General features: G+C 50.7%; 1 protein-coding gene across 1 annotated transcript in view; it reads left to right on the top strand.

The window, feature by feature from the left end:
- Positions 1 to 2231: 2231 nt before the first annotated feature.
- The window catches only part of TTLL10 (tubulin tyrosine ligase like 10), a 28118-nt gene continuing 15584 nt past the window's right edge, over positions 2232 to 14765 (top strand). Inside the window, exons 1-6 of the mRNA XM_044445302.1 lie at positions 2232 to 2296; positions 4146 to 4672; positions 7042 to 7093; positions 8769 to 8799; positions 11284 to 11290; positions 13691 to 13774. Coding sequence (XP_044301237.1) covers positions 2232 to 2296; positions 4146 to 4672; positions 7042 to 7093; positions 8769 to 8799; positions 11284 to 11290; positions 13691 to 13774 — 766 coding nt within the window. The remainder of the gene's footprint in view (positions 2297 to 4145; positions 4673 to 7041; positions 7094 to 8768; positions 8800 to 11283; positions 11291 to 13690; positions 13775 to 14765) is intronic.

Genomic DNA, 14765 nt, shown 5'->3' with positions numbered 1-14765 from the left:
TGCAGAAGGGCAACGGCTGCAAAGCCCCCGTGAGCATGTGGGGCGTCACGCAGAGGAATGGGGGGAGCGCAGCGAGCTCCTTCGAGGAGAGAGGAACCCAGGACGAGGCCGGGGTGGGTGTGCAAGTGAGGGACGGCCTGCTTGCACCATCTAGCGGGCTCCTCGGGGACCTGCGTGGTGCTGCTTTCAGGGGATCCTTTGCAATCCCATGGGCTCCATGGAACCGTTCTGGGGAGCCAGACAAGAAGGGGAACATTTGTCCTCCTGTTTCACACATGCAGAAAAATAGGGCAGGGGAGAAGTGCCACCGGCAGCCCTGGGCGGACAACGCAGAGCAGGGAGGACCAGTACATCCAGCTTCGTGTAAGGAAATAAAGAGCTGTTCTGTTGCCTGGAATATTTTCCCCTCCGAGGGAAAGGAAAGAGTGCTTTTAACAAACCTGGAGCCCCAAAGGCTGAGCTGCCCCCGCGCAGCCCATGGGACACAACACCTGGTCTGCATCACCCATGGTGGAACTGGGCCTTGGTGGGGCAACGGGGCATCCTGAAAGGTGGGGGAGGCAAGGCCGGCGGGCCGACCCCAGTGGCAACTGGAGTCTCCATCTCCATCTAAACGCGGATGGATGGGTGGAAACAGCCGGGAGAACACAAACCATGCAAGCATCAGAGAATCAACACCTGTTGCTAATACATGCGAATTTATGTCTGGACGCTCTTGTGAACCTGCACAAGGAGGGGGCCAAGGGCTTGGCCCCAGACTGACCCACTGGGTGTGTGTGTGTGTGTGTGTGTGTGTGTGTGTGTGTGTGTGTCCCTTGATGTGCCGCCTGACCACAAACATTCCAAAGGATGAACCACAGTGAATAACCAAAACACGTCCACGCTTCCACACATAGGAAAAAAAGCTAATAAAAATGTAGGAGAAAAACAAGCTGTAAAAGGGCAGCTGCAACTAACTGATCCTGATTAAAGCAGAGTTTCTGCCACCATTAGATCCAAGCAAGGAGAACCACAAAATTGCTTCCACAGGGGCGAAAATGTATCATGAAGACACCATGGAGACTAGGTAGATTAAGACATTAAAACTCAGAGAAAATTTGCAATTAGATTTTCAAACACTCGGGAGGATTTAAAACTAGAGAAGGGAAAAGCAGGTATCTGGTAGCCAAAAGAACTGTCTAACCTATTTAGTAGGGTCTTTCCTACCACTTCGTAGCATTTTCAGGTTTGGAGTGGCCTGGAATTCCAATTCTACCGGCTCTGTTACAAATGTCTAAATTTGGATCCAAGTCCATCTTTGCATTTCTTGCAACTTAAGCAGCCAAAAGTGGGTAGGGAAAGTTTTGGGAGGCTCAGGAGACGTGGGTCCTAGTCCCTGCTCAGCTTTCAAGCTCAGTGGGTGACTCTGGGGCAGGCACTGACTCCAACACTCACCTACCTCGCAGGGTTGTTGTGAAGATAAAAGGAAGTGGCCCATGAGGATATGTAGGTCACTTCAGGTCCCTTGCATGGCAAAGGCAGAATTTAAATAGCATGAATAAATATACTTATAAATACTACTATTTGAAAACCAGTGTGGATTTCAAGCAGGGGACTGGGACTTGAGAGATCTGGGTTTGAGTTCTCGCAAAGCCCACTGCATGACTTTGGGCAAGTCCTGCTCTCTCGGCCTCACCTACCTTATTGTATGAGCCGTAGGGTGAGCACTGGACTGGCCCTTCGAAGATCCGGGCTCCAGTCCCCGATCAGCCTTGACGGTCCCTGGGCTCCTTTGGGCCAGTCACTACCTCGCAGGGTTGTTGTGAGGAGAACATAGAGAGGCCGCCGCCACCGCCTTGGATTGCTTAGAGGAAGAAGAAAGCGGGATATAAATGCAATGCAAGAATACCATTATTGCCATTATTCATCATCAGCATCATCCCATGTGCACGTCCCCGCAGAAGTCAAACCTGCCCATCGAAGCAGGAAATCCTTCCCGACGCTAGCAACGGTTCCTAAGCAGCGAGTTGCTAGGCAACTGGCCCTTGTTGATAGTGCTGAGGACTTCCTCCCAGGTTGACGGGGAAAGCTGTCTCAGCTCCTGGATACCCGAGCGCAAGGCCGCACTGCTCCGCGCACACGTGTTGCCCTGCGTGGCGACGACGCTCACAGACCCCCGGGAAGCCACCCGGGCCCGCTCCGGAAACGGGGTGCTCGGCTCCCTCTCGGCTGCATCGCGCTAGACCTTCCTCATGGCCCGTCTGGAAGCGCAAGCCACTAGAGCGTTTTTAAAACATTTAGGGCGAGCCGGGATAAGGTTAGACCCTCTGTTGCTTTGCTTTTTCTCCGGGCCGCGGCGGCGTCCAAAACCAGGACCCCTCAGAAACGCTTCGGTTGCTGTTTGAACTTGCGCTTTGCCGCTTTCGTGTGTTGGAACCGGTCGGCGAAGCGCCGCCATCCTTGGAAGCGGTGCTTCTGCTCATTTTGCAACGGTGCTGTGCAGTCAGAGCATCCCCACAGAAGTGAACTGTGCTATACAATCTGCACACACAAATGTGTTTCTGCAGGCACAACCCCGGGTTTGTTTGGACAGAAGCGAGTCCTCTCAAGTCACAGTACACGCAGGCTGGGGGATCAGAGGTTGCAATTTGTTTGTTTATCCCACCCCAGAGTCAAAATGGCTCTCTGGATTCTTGGGTAGGATTTGTTTCTGACTAAATGAGCTCAAGATTCAACCCTTAGTGAAATGAACATTAAAACATGCATTGCATTAGGAAAATCAGTTGCCCTTCCTGCAAAAATGTTAGCAAAACGGGCTTAAAATGTGCGTATTAAGAGAGACACTGCTTAAAAGGAATGCAAGCTGTCAAGCATATTTTGCTTTTAAAAAGAACGTGCTCCAAGTTTGGATAAGCCCAACAGAAGGGTGGGAAAATGAGAGTCCGGGTAAAATAGAAATTTACTCCAAGGGAGCTCATGGCGGTGTGTGCCAATAATATTTACCATCCCAACTTTTATCCTCACTTTATCTATCCTTGCACCTCTGTTTTATCCTCACAACAGCCCTCTGAAGTAGGCCCCAATCTCCCCAGCAAGCTTCATGGAAGGTGGACACAGTGGCCACAACGGAGGCAAATGAGCTTGAATTTCTTAGAAGCCAAAATGCAGATTCTGCCCTGGGCCAGCTTTGCCCACTGAATCCATGGACCTGCAGATGCTTTGCAGAAAATCATATTTGTACACAAATTTAGTAGCAGAAAAATCGGGAAAGTGAAACAATGACTATTTCCCCCATAGATTGACACTGAAAAAAATACAATTTACAGGGCACTGTGATACATTTTACAGTGGGTTTCTTTTGGGGGGGCGGGGGCAGAGGAAGACTTGCGTATTTCCAGCAGTGCGAATTTTCACACATGCAAATTTGCGCAAATGCTTATTCTTGTACTTGTGCAAGTTTCAATCCTGAGAATGAAAAGTGCCCGACCATCTACAAAATGTACATGGAATGGATTGTTCAGCAACTGTACATCTCTACTCCCGGGTAGATTTCCTTGGAGACGAGCTGTGCTTTGCACAGCCACTGGGACAAGGTCCAAATTGGAAAGGGTGCCCTCTGTCGCTGCCTCCACCCACCACTGGGATTTGGCTGCAGGGTCAGTAGAAGCCTCCTGCCTCTGTGACAGCATATGGGATCATGCATCGTTTTGAGAAACTAAAAGAGAGGGGCTGTTTTCATACTCCTGGTGGGGTCATCCAGCGGAATAGACTGGCAGGAAATTCAGGTCAGAAAAAACAAAGTCCTTAATTGCACGACACGTGATGAAACCCATTGCCAGGTTAAAAACAGGCTTAACCAGCCTTGCCCAACCTCACACAGAATCCTAGGGGTGAAATCTTTGGTGGATGCACTGAGACAAAAAGCCGAACCCAATTCAAACCAGTTCAGAAGTATCAAAGGTCTATTGATACAGCTGGGATAAGGAGGAGCAAATTACACAGAGGCCCAGCTGCGGGTGGGCCAGCGGAAAACCTACCTTGCGAAAGAAGGTTGTAAGGGTTTCCCCTCTGCAAGGCACTCAGTTCTAGAGGTCTCTCCTAGGAATCATGTTTGCCTTGGACGATCCGTGCAGTAACTTGTGATTCCTCTTTGATTGTTTGTGTAGCCATTGTCCTGACCAAAAATGGGCATCGGCGAGGGAACATCCTGGGAAGAAGTCTCTCGTCGGCCCCTCGAATGAGCAAGGCGGGTCCGCCAACGAAGGCGCGGGTCTCGGCAAGAGCTCGCAACTGGCGCACCTGGCCAAGGAAGAGACGGCACTCCAAATGGAGCCCGTTCTGGAGTCCATCAGCCACTGCGAACTAAGCCATGGCAAGCAGGTGGAGGTCTTGGATCTCCAGGGCTTCTCCAGGGTCGGTTCAGGGGTCGCGAAAGCAAAGGCAGAGGAGGCCGGCCCAAGCGGGTCTCCAGAAAGCCCGTCACTGGAGACCTCTGTCCTCGGATGCAGTGAGAGCCCTCTGGAGGGGCACCAGGTGCAGGTGGAAGGAGGCCAGGAGGGTCTCCCGGAGCCGCAAGAGGCCGTCCTTGGCCAGGACGCTGAGGCCGAAGTGCGGCTGGCCAAGCTCACCCAGCACCCTGCCAACAACCTTCCCCAGAAGTCACTTTGCAGCTCCAAGATAAACCCAAAGGGCAGCCTTGGCAAGTGGAAGAGGGGCGGCCCTGCCATGTACAGAGGTAAACAGCACGGTGCTCCGTCACGAGGAACGGGCTGCCAGGCAACAGAGCGGGAGGCGAGGGAGAGCCCCAAGTCCGAAAGGCAGGGCCCACGTCGTAGCCGCAGGGCAGGAGGCAGGGAGACCAACCGGAGCAGCTCCCCCGAGGCCGGATAGCTGGGCAGGGAGCTCAGCCACAGCGAGAAGCCCTCGCTGCTGGGTAAGGCAGCAAGGCAAGGGACCGGGGGGACGGGGCAGGGGCTGCCGCAAGCAGGGAGCTGTCCTTGGCAAGGGACCCGCTTGCTCTTCTTTCGCTCCTTCCCGGGGCCCAGGGCAGAGCTTCTGGAAACTCAGGCTTGCTCCTGGTTCGGAGCTTCAGGCAGAGCGGCCCGGATGCTGCCACAGGAGAATCTCCGGGCCAGTTTCCTTAAGCGGTTTTGTCCCAGCCAACATCAGCAGTCTTGCTATGCCTGCCGTCCGTCAAATACACCCCCCCCCCGTTTTGACACTGCGGCCTGAGAGATGCCCCTGGGAACCTGGGGGTTGCTGCCCCCAAGACTTTTAACCAGACGCTGGGCCTACACTGCAGGGTTCCTGTGTTCTGGGTCGATTCAGGTGGGAGGAAAGAAGGCAGAAGCCGGTCCGTGGCTGAACAGAAGCTTCCCGTTACGAGGGACAGGAGATTTGTGTCCCTCTCCCCCAGATTCCTTTCCTCCTCCATCCCACCCCTCCGATGTACCGTCGCGCGCAGGTTCAGGGGCTCAGCACCCACTGCCGGGATGTGATGCCAGCCCGGGTCTCAATCGGCCCCTCCAAGCCAGGCCCTTTCAAGAGAGACGCCATACTTGGCTCTGTAGTGCCGAAACCAAAGCCCCTCTTTCCTCTCCTGCCAAATACTTCATAAAACTAAAATTGTCCAAGTGAGACATATAAAAGAACAAATTGGAAATACATAAAGAAATATAAAACCTCCGTCTCATTAGCGGGCGATTTGACTGCAGGCGGAGACAATCGCTTCATTAATAGGCCAATCTAGCTGGGGGGAAAGAGGCGCGGGAGCCACCAATATTGGTCTGCTATAAAAATACAAAAAGAATATGACAAGGAAGCAGCGATTTTATTTTTCCTGGCAGAGGTAATACCGGTTGTTAATTGCCCTATTACAGCCTCAATGATAATAAAATGGATCTTGGTTGATTGTGAGCGCCGATTTGGGGGTGGGCTCAGTAAGGAGGAGAGCACAGCCGCATTAAGAAAACAACACCTGGAAATAAGCTGATGCTGAGTTTAGTGAAAACGAGCATGAAGAACTGCCTTGGAGTGAATGAATCCTGGCCACTGGACTGTTTTTGTGCCGAAAGGTTACTCCGAGTCTCTGGTGGAGGTCCCTTTTGGGCATCGGGTACCTTCCACATGAAAAGCAGGATGTTGGCCCTCATGAGTCAGAGCACTGGCCCATAAACATGATTCTTCTTTCAAAGTCTGCCACAGTCATGTTTTCTGTTCTCAGAGGGAGAATGCTTCTAGTCCTCATGATGCCCAGGGTTAAACATGTTTCTTAGCAGTGCATCCTGCAAGATTTTCCCACTTGGACGTGCGTGAAGTGTCATGCTTTGAGAAATTTAGGAAAAGAATGAAGAATGTCATTTCTTCGAGTCCTCAAAAAAGAAAAGTGCTCCTCGTACCATACAAAGGCTTATTTTTCGTTTCTTGATTCATGAGGTTTATGCCAACAATTCTAGAGGTAAGTGGGCAAAAGAAGGGAAAAGGGGAAGCACTTGTCTGCCTCTTCTTGCTTCCAATTCTCCCTGCTGATAATCAAAACTAAAAAGAGACATTTCCACCTTTTAAAAGGGAAAGCCAGCACGGCACCGTGGAATAGTCGGCCTGGGTTCCAGTCCTCACTCAGTCTTGAAACTCAGCCAACCTACCTCGCAGGGCGGTTGTTGTGAGGATAAAACGAAGCTCAGGATTTTTTATGGGCCGTATTCGTCCCGTGGACTGAAGCTGAGCACTCTTGGTGCAGCATCAGACTTGGTCCTTTGCTTTTGCCCGTGCAATGGAAGATCTTGTTTTTTAAAAGCAGGATAATTCCAGAACCACTGCAGGCTGTAAAAATCCAGAGTAGCCCCCCTCTGCAGACGCTGCAAGGGATTTGGGCAGGATGCGGCCATCGTTAATCAGTGAGAAGGATGGGAAAGCATCCACAACGCTCCAGAGACTCAGAGGCTCACGGTCGAATGGAGTATGTCAAGTCACACAGTCGTTTTTTTAATCTTGGAAGGGGAGAAACTGGTTTTCTCTTTGACCTTCTCCTTGGGTCTAGAATTAGGAATCTGTCCACATCAGGCAAGGATGGAGCTGTCTCTGAGCTGAAGGAGAAAGGGTCTCAGGGTCTCCAGCCCTGGAGAGGAAAAAGTTATGGCACAAAGCGGGCCATTTTTGGAGTGGTGATGTGAGAACATCCCAAAACCCTTCAATGGGGACAGTCGAGAAATCCAGAAGGGATTCAAAGGGCTTCAGACTCCTCAGAGTCGCATTGCATCCCACTGATGACCAGCTTTTCCGAGTCACACGGATTCTGTGGACTTGCCAGCCCATCTTTCTTTGCCTCCTGTGAAAATCTAGTGCTGGATTAAATCTAATTTTAAAACAAGCGAAAGGCCGACCCAGAATCTGACATGTTGCTGTCAGACCCCCGAGCTCTCCAGAATGTGAGAGGGCAGCGGAAGTGACCTTCGCCTCTCCCTTTGCCCTGTTTAGGATCCCTTCAGGGTTCAGAGATTTCTGGGCACCCTCTTAGAGCAGCGGCCTGAATGTATCTGCTGTGTGGAGAAAGGTTCCTCTTATCTGTTATGAACCTATGGCCCAGTGATTGCAACCTGAAATGCTGGAATTACAGAAAACAGAGAAAAATCTCTCTCTCTTTCTCTCTCCACATTCTCTTTGCACCACGAGTAATTTCACAGTCCTCTTCCGTGTGGCCTCTCTGTTGGGTCACTGCACCCCCAGGAACAGCGCCGTTATCAGCGGTCGCTCCAAAGCGCATTGGGTCTAACTCAAGGTGATCTTGGTTTTCCGCAGTGCGGAGTTGGAGGTTTTGTCAAACGCCGGGAGCTGCATGTGCTTGCGCAGCTGCTGCAAATATAACTACATGCACTAGCAACATTTGCCTGGTAACACACCCAGGGGAGGGCTGTACCACAAAGGAAGCTGGCACAGTCCACACACACTGGCGCAACAAAGTCCCCGTGCTTTTGCCCGTTTCTTTCCCTGCTGGTGCCAGGGGCTTTCAGCACTCCTTCTCCGACAGATATGCTTCACTGTCACCCGCTTTCCATCTCAAGTCATCAGTCCGCTTCTTTTGGTCTCCCAAATCACGGCCTGGCGTAGATTTATGCTCGTAGAGTTCTTCCCCAGACCTGGAAAGATTTCAAGCGGTGCCTCGAGCATAAATCATTGGAAAGGAGAAGAGTCCTGAGTTTTAAAATCTTTCTTAACTCCCAAGGTCTGCTAAGACTTCTTTTTCCTTCCTTCCACCTGTTCTGTTTTTGCTTTTTCTTTTCTGGGGGACAGAATTTATCAAAAGTGCAGAAGAGGGAGCTGAGGGTAAGTTTCAGGAAGGGAGAAAAACACCAATGCCCAATTTGTTCAAATCGGCACATATCACCCCACCCTGAGACCTTGGTAAAGGACAGGGTAGAACACCTTCTAATAAATAAATCAATAAAATATAATCACAGTCCCCTCTGGCTTGGGCTTGCTTCCAGTCACCCGATCCGAAACTGGCCGGAATTCCACCACGCTCCAATAAACCAGATTCCTCCATGTCCACATATCCCTGTTTGTAACGCATCGTTCCAGGCTGAGTATCACAAGCAACTGAGTTTCGGGCCACGAACCGACGAATTCCAAATCGTGAAGTTGCGTCATCCTTTGCAGGAGCAGCGAGAATCACGAGATGAGATTCTTGCCATTCCCTCGCCCTTATTTTCTGCACTGATTAAGCGCGTCTCCCCAGCCTCTCAGCGGGAGAGGTGTTCTTCCCATCACTGCTTCCTGGGCCCGAACGGGAGGGGCCAAGGCTTCCCTGGACCACCGTCAGTGGTGGGGCTTGGCGAACATCTCGGAGGAGAATCCTGGAGAAGGCTGGAGCTCAGTCCAGGGGCTGAAGCATGACATCACAGCCTCTCCATTGTGATCCGTGCATGGGTCAGTCTCCGAAGGAGATGGCTTCAGAGTGGGGCATAGTTTCAACACCAACTCCCCAGGAACAGAGGGTCTCCAGGAAGAAGCTTTTCAACGTCCCGCCCCTCTTGACTCTCCGAAGACCACCGTGCTTCTCAGGTTTGCCAGGCACCTTCGCATCAAACCGGGGCCGTGTCCCAGGAGGGCCCTCCTGGACCAACTCAGCCTCTGCTTGGCTTGCAAAAAGAGAGGCCAGAAATAGAGCGTGGTGGATCCCACAGACGTTCCCAGGGTGGTCCATCATGAGGACATTTGGCAGCCGTGAAGGCCTGGATGAGGCTCAGTTCTCAGAGGCCTGAGGTTCACCTCCAGTCAGCTTAGCTTGGCTACCTTCCCTCTCCCCCCCCCCCCCCCGCTTCCAAGTCCAATCTACCTCCAGTGGTCCTTGCAAGGGGAATTAACTCCCCGAGGTCTAGTTTGGGGCCAGAGGGGCTCGCTCTGGCCCCGTCTGAAGTGGAAGGGAAGAACCAAAGCAAGACTGGAAAAAGCAAAGACACGACCGTGTTCTGCCCTGTGGGATTCCCAGAAAGGGCCAGTGGCGTGGCAACCCCATCTCCGATTCGGAGCAGCCAATCCCAAGAGGGTTTTGAGAAATAAGAATGGGAGATTTGCTGAGGAAAACCCCATTGTATTTATTTACCAAGACCCTGCCTTTCTGACCCATGGACGCCCAACAGTCCTGGAAGGAGTTGTGCAAAATTAATTCCTGAAAGGGAAACAAAATCCTGCCAAAGAATCAACTGGAAAAAATTTCCTCAACCTGGTGCCTTCCCGATGTTTGGGACTGAAACCTCCATCTTTCCATCGGCCCTAAGAAGAGGGAGAAGCAGGGAGTTCCGCACTCATGGAAATTCTCCAAAATTCACTCCGAAACTCATTTAGATTTGTCCCCTTTTCCGTTTTCAACTTGGTGGTTTGGTTTTTGTTCATACAATAGGAAGAGTTTGCATTTTAAACAGGAAAACCACATACACACACTGCTATATACCGCATTTGTGTGTGTGTGTGTGTACTGATTTGAGATTCTGTAGACTCAACAGTGGCATTAAAAATCCAATAAATATATTTTAAAAATGAGCACTTTTCCCAATTGACTCATGTGCAAAAACAGTTGGAAAGTAATACTTTGGAGTGTGCATATTTTGCTTTTTTTCCAAAAAGTTGGAAAATGCATATTTTGGAGGAAGGCAAAAAGGGGATTGCATTTTCCAAATGCAAACCAAATTCAGGAATTGTGGGTCATTCCCAGGGAATGAGGGCCAGGAAGTTCTCCTTCCTGCACACATATTCGGGCTTACAGATGCAATCTATTTGCACTTTTCGCAACCAGAAATATATATCCTTAATTGGCTGTGCAGGCTCAGAATCACAGGAGTTGCAATAAAACACACCTGGACAGGTTGAGGAAAACTCCTCTAGGAATATCTAATGAATCGCGGCACAGGCAAAATGTGAAACGAAGCTTTCGTAGTTTACAGCTTTGAACCACCCCGTAGCAGCTTTTAAAAAAAATTAAAAAACAAAATTTTGTGTTTCTCCTACCATCCCAATTCAGCATTTTTCTTGCTATAATTAAAAGTGGGAAAAAGACTTCAGCCATGAATCTTTTCTTCCTAAGGCATCTGAGTGTCATCTGCCTTAGAATAAAATTCTGGGATTCCTTTCTGGGGCAGACACAAATAAGGATGAAGAAATAAAGGTACCACTCTCAGTTACAACTTTGTCCTGGGAACCGTCTCTTTTAACAGCATCCAAAACTGTGCTACTCAAAACTGTGGTTTCTCAAGTCCAGAATTTTCAACACCGATGGGCAAAACCACTCAGACAGAATTGTTTCTATCCTACCTGAAGAATCCCTGCATGGAACCCGGGGCTTTCCACATGCAAAGCAGGCACACCACCACTGATCTGCAGCCCTTTCCCAAGTTTCTAGTCCTCATGATTCTGAATAAATACCGAGAGCAGCCAGGGAACAAACCTGGAGCATTTTGCATGCAGGCAGGGGCTCTGTGCAGAGAGCCCTGGCTTGGGTCTCCTCGGCACTTTCCAATTTGTTCTGGCTTGCAGGATGGATGGACCTAAGACCTCTCGACGCCAGTGAGAAGGCAGCCGCTGCTCGCTTGGGCTTCTGTTGGTACCCATACTACAACACCGAAGGGGGAAACCGCAGGGGGACAGTCAAGGCAGAAAGACGTGCAGGAAACGGCAGGCCAAGAGTTAAGAGCGCGTCCCTGGAGAAGCGAGGAGGTGAGCTCCTGGCACGGGCTTAAGCACCTGGGGGTCCTCACAGCCCCAGGAAGTGCTAAATGGGAAGCGGGGAGCGCCACGCGATGGCGGGCGGAGGATGCTGGCGGTCGTCTGCAAAAGCGTCATGAACATCCCACTGAACTCTTGGGCTGGGCGGAAAGGCCCTCCAGTGGCCACTGGAACTAAGGCGGGACGCGAGCTGGTGTCGGGAGAGCGCCCGCCAGCGCCCGAGGCGGGATGGGCGAAGCCACGCGTGCTTGCGTCCTCTTTGGGGGGCTTCCCAGAGAAGCCTCACGGACCACCAAGGGAAAACAGTTTTTGGACTGGGTAGACTTATCCAGGCAGGCTTCTGATGATCGTTTGGGTTTCACTGGCCCAATGAACATCTGAACCCCCTCCTCCTCCTCCTCCTCCTCCTCCTCCTGCTCCTCCTCCATCTCTACCACGCTCTCCTTCTTCAGCACCATCTTCTCCTCCTCCTTCTGGAAGAGTCTGCAACATTGGGTTCTATTTTTTAATGCTGGGAGCTTCTGCAATATTTGGATCTTTTACGAAATTGTTCCCAGGCGCCACAGAGCAGTAGTTCCACTCTGGGAATGCGGAGAAGTCCAGAGCCCATTAAAATACCAGAGGAGAACTCTGGAAACACATGAAATGGACCCGCTTGCCTGATACCGTGTGTGTTACGGGAATCACGGACAGAGCAGCTGCCTCCCCTCCAGTCTGGGGTGACCACAAGCAGAGAGAGAGAGATCCCCCCGGTTTTAACACTGGAACACAAGGGGCTCATCTCAGGAGGTTGGGAGGGAGAGCCAGAAGCAGTGTGCCTGTGCGCAACCGTTGCTGGAGAACATGGGCTGGAAAGAGCTGTTGGATTTTCCATGGGCAGCTGGTTCGTCGCCGTGGAACAGACGGCAAAAGCAGGTTTCGTTCCGTTTGTGGTTCACAGATTGTGAAGCCTCTATTTTTGCATCTCTGCTTGGTAACAGATTCTGAGGTTTTCATCCAGAATCTCGTCCGACGTGTGCTAATTCTATCTGCGCCGATTCTCTCCAGTAAGGCATGAATTAGAAATGAGTTGCTGTGAATTGACGCCAATTAACTTGTGCGAGGGGACATTTACGCTGATGCCAATTAGCACCACACCACCAAAAGCGAAACAAGCCTCCACGGCGGAATCTGCACTCCTCAGATAAAGCTGGTTTACCGGCACGTGGGAGGCGTACAGCACCAATAACCAGTCCCACTTTGCATGGTCAGTCCTCTCTTTTAAGGGTCATCCAAGGGGTGTCCTCTCTGGGGAGGCCTCCTGTTTTTCAGAGCTAGCCAGGCGTTTGGCCTTCCTGGACTACAGTTTCCATCATCCCCAGCCCTTTGGCAGGGTGGCTGGGGATTATGGGAGTTGTTGGAATCTAAAACAGGGAGGGGAACTGGTTGCTTACTTGATGCTTATCGATGTAGCTGCCTGGTCCAACATTTGGCTTAAAGATTAATGTCGTGAGCGGAGCCGGCTGGAGCTGGGGGTCAGACTAGATGGCCCGGGAGACCCCTTCTGACTCGCTCAGTTTCTATGTAGAAATTGCCCAGGTTGCATGGATGATCTCTCTTCTACTCAGATATATGATACGAAGGGACATTGAAAACTTCCTTTCTGGAAACAAATCAATTAAACATGTCCTTTTTGCAATCCAAAGCATGAATGCAAGCAGGAAGCTTTTTCCTGAAATATTTGCAAAGATCTGAAGCTGCATTACCTTTGAAAAATGCACCGTTTTTAAACTAAAAAACACTTTGAAATGTGCATTGAAAAAACACCCTTTCACTTTTTAGTCAGTGCAGGGAAAGTACGCCCAGAAATACACACTTTCCCTGTTTGAAATGTACAGCTTTCATTTTGAAACAAACTGAAACCCCGGTCAGAACCAAAAATGGGAGTGAGATGGAAGGAACTTTGAAGTGACTTTCAGGGTATTTCGGTGAGCTCAAAACTGGCCTCCCATCAATACTCGTAACTGCTTTTCTATCTTACATTATAACCATGATTTCTTCCTCTGCATTTGCACGTATGAATTTCGCACATGCAAATTCTATTCAAATATACATCCTCTAAGGCCTCTGCCGCTTTTGGTGATGCGCTGCTCCATTTTGGAAAAGGTCAGCATGCGTTCCTCCTAGAGATGTTGTGGAATCTGTCTAAATTAAAGGAAGAGTTCCATCATCCACTCATTCACTGAATCCGACCTTATTATTTTTCTTACAGAATTCCAAGCCATTGCCCTAAAGGCGCACTGGCATGAATGCGCTCCAAGCATGCGCTTCTGCAGGATTCTCAGTGCTTGGGAAAGGCCCTCCTCCAGCAGAATCTGCCAGTGGGAGTCCTAGAAATCCGGACTGGTTGTGGGTTTCTCCGACACCTCCAGCCGTCCTGGCTACCTTCACAATCCACCTTCCCATCTTAACAGAGTGTCACTGAACGAGACTGGTTTCTGTTTTTCCTTTGCAGATTCCAAGTGTGTAGCAAGCCGGAGAGACAAGTCTGTGCACGAAAACCAAGGGCTGAGCAAGTTCCAGGCCCAGAAGAGAAAGAGTAGGCGCTTTGCTCTCCTCCTTTTCAAGTCATTTGGCCTTGCAGTGGGGCTGGTTCATGTGGGTCATCGAACTCGACTGGATGCTTGCAAGGGCCATGAGACACCAGTGAGAGACCCACAGCGAAAGGGGTGGGGGAAAACACCAACACATTCCATATTTCAAATACCAACTTTTTCAGTGGGCCAGAGGCTCAGCACCGCTGCCTGAAGGCGTGAATAGCCGCCATCCTCAGGCGAAGATAATTAAATAGCATTCGTTGCATCTTCAGCTACTAATTCGCTGATGGGAACCATATTTTCAAACCCAGCGGAGAAGCAGAGACTGGCCCAAAATCTGGAACCAGTGGGGAACTGAGCCCAGATCTTCCAAGTCCTAGCCCAGTGCTCTAACCACTAGGTGACACTGGCTCTCTTTTCACTGCAATTTTAGAACGTGGCCCAGAGTTTAAAGTACTGAACTGAAGACTTAGGGGGAAAATATTCCTAGCAGGAAAGCGATGCTTCTGGTTCACTGCAAAACTTGCCGGACTCAGCATCTAATGGCAGAGCTCTTTGCGACGCTGATGCTCACTCCATCTTTGTAAGGTTAAACAAAAGTCGGTTTCCTCTCCGAAAGGGCCTCCGGGAGGCTGGGAGAGCGTGACTGAGCCATGGGCCAATTAGTTCCCAGCCAATTCTCCGCCGCTTCGAGCCACGCAGCCGCTCTGACCCTTCCCCTACCCAATTAATTGGACTCAACCCCTTTCCTTGCCTTCCCAGCAGATTTCTGCTTCCCTTTGGGCTCCGTGAAACTTGATAAGCTTTCGGTAGGCTTGCAACCAGCCTGATCGGAGTCACGACGGAGGGCAAGCATGTGGGAGAGAGGAGCAGAAATTGGCTCTGGGAAAATAACATTCAGGGTCATTCACAGCCTGAATTTATGGAATGGCGTTATGCTGAATCGGATCTTTGGGCCAGGAAAGGTCCAATGAGGACCTGTCCTGGATGTGG

This window comes from Varanus komodoensis, unplaced genomic scaffold (genome assembly GCF_004798865.1).
Source record: "Varanus komodoensis strain SLA01 unplaced genomic scaffold, ASM479886v1 scaffold48, whole genome shotgun sequence".
In the NCBI taxonomy this organism is placed as follows: Eukaryota; Metazoa; Chordata; class Lepidosauria; order Squamata; family Varanidae; genus Varanus; species Varanus komodoensis.
This window is presented reverse-complemented; position numbering and strand designations above follow the sequence as displayed.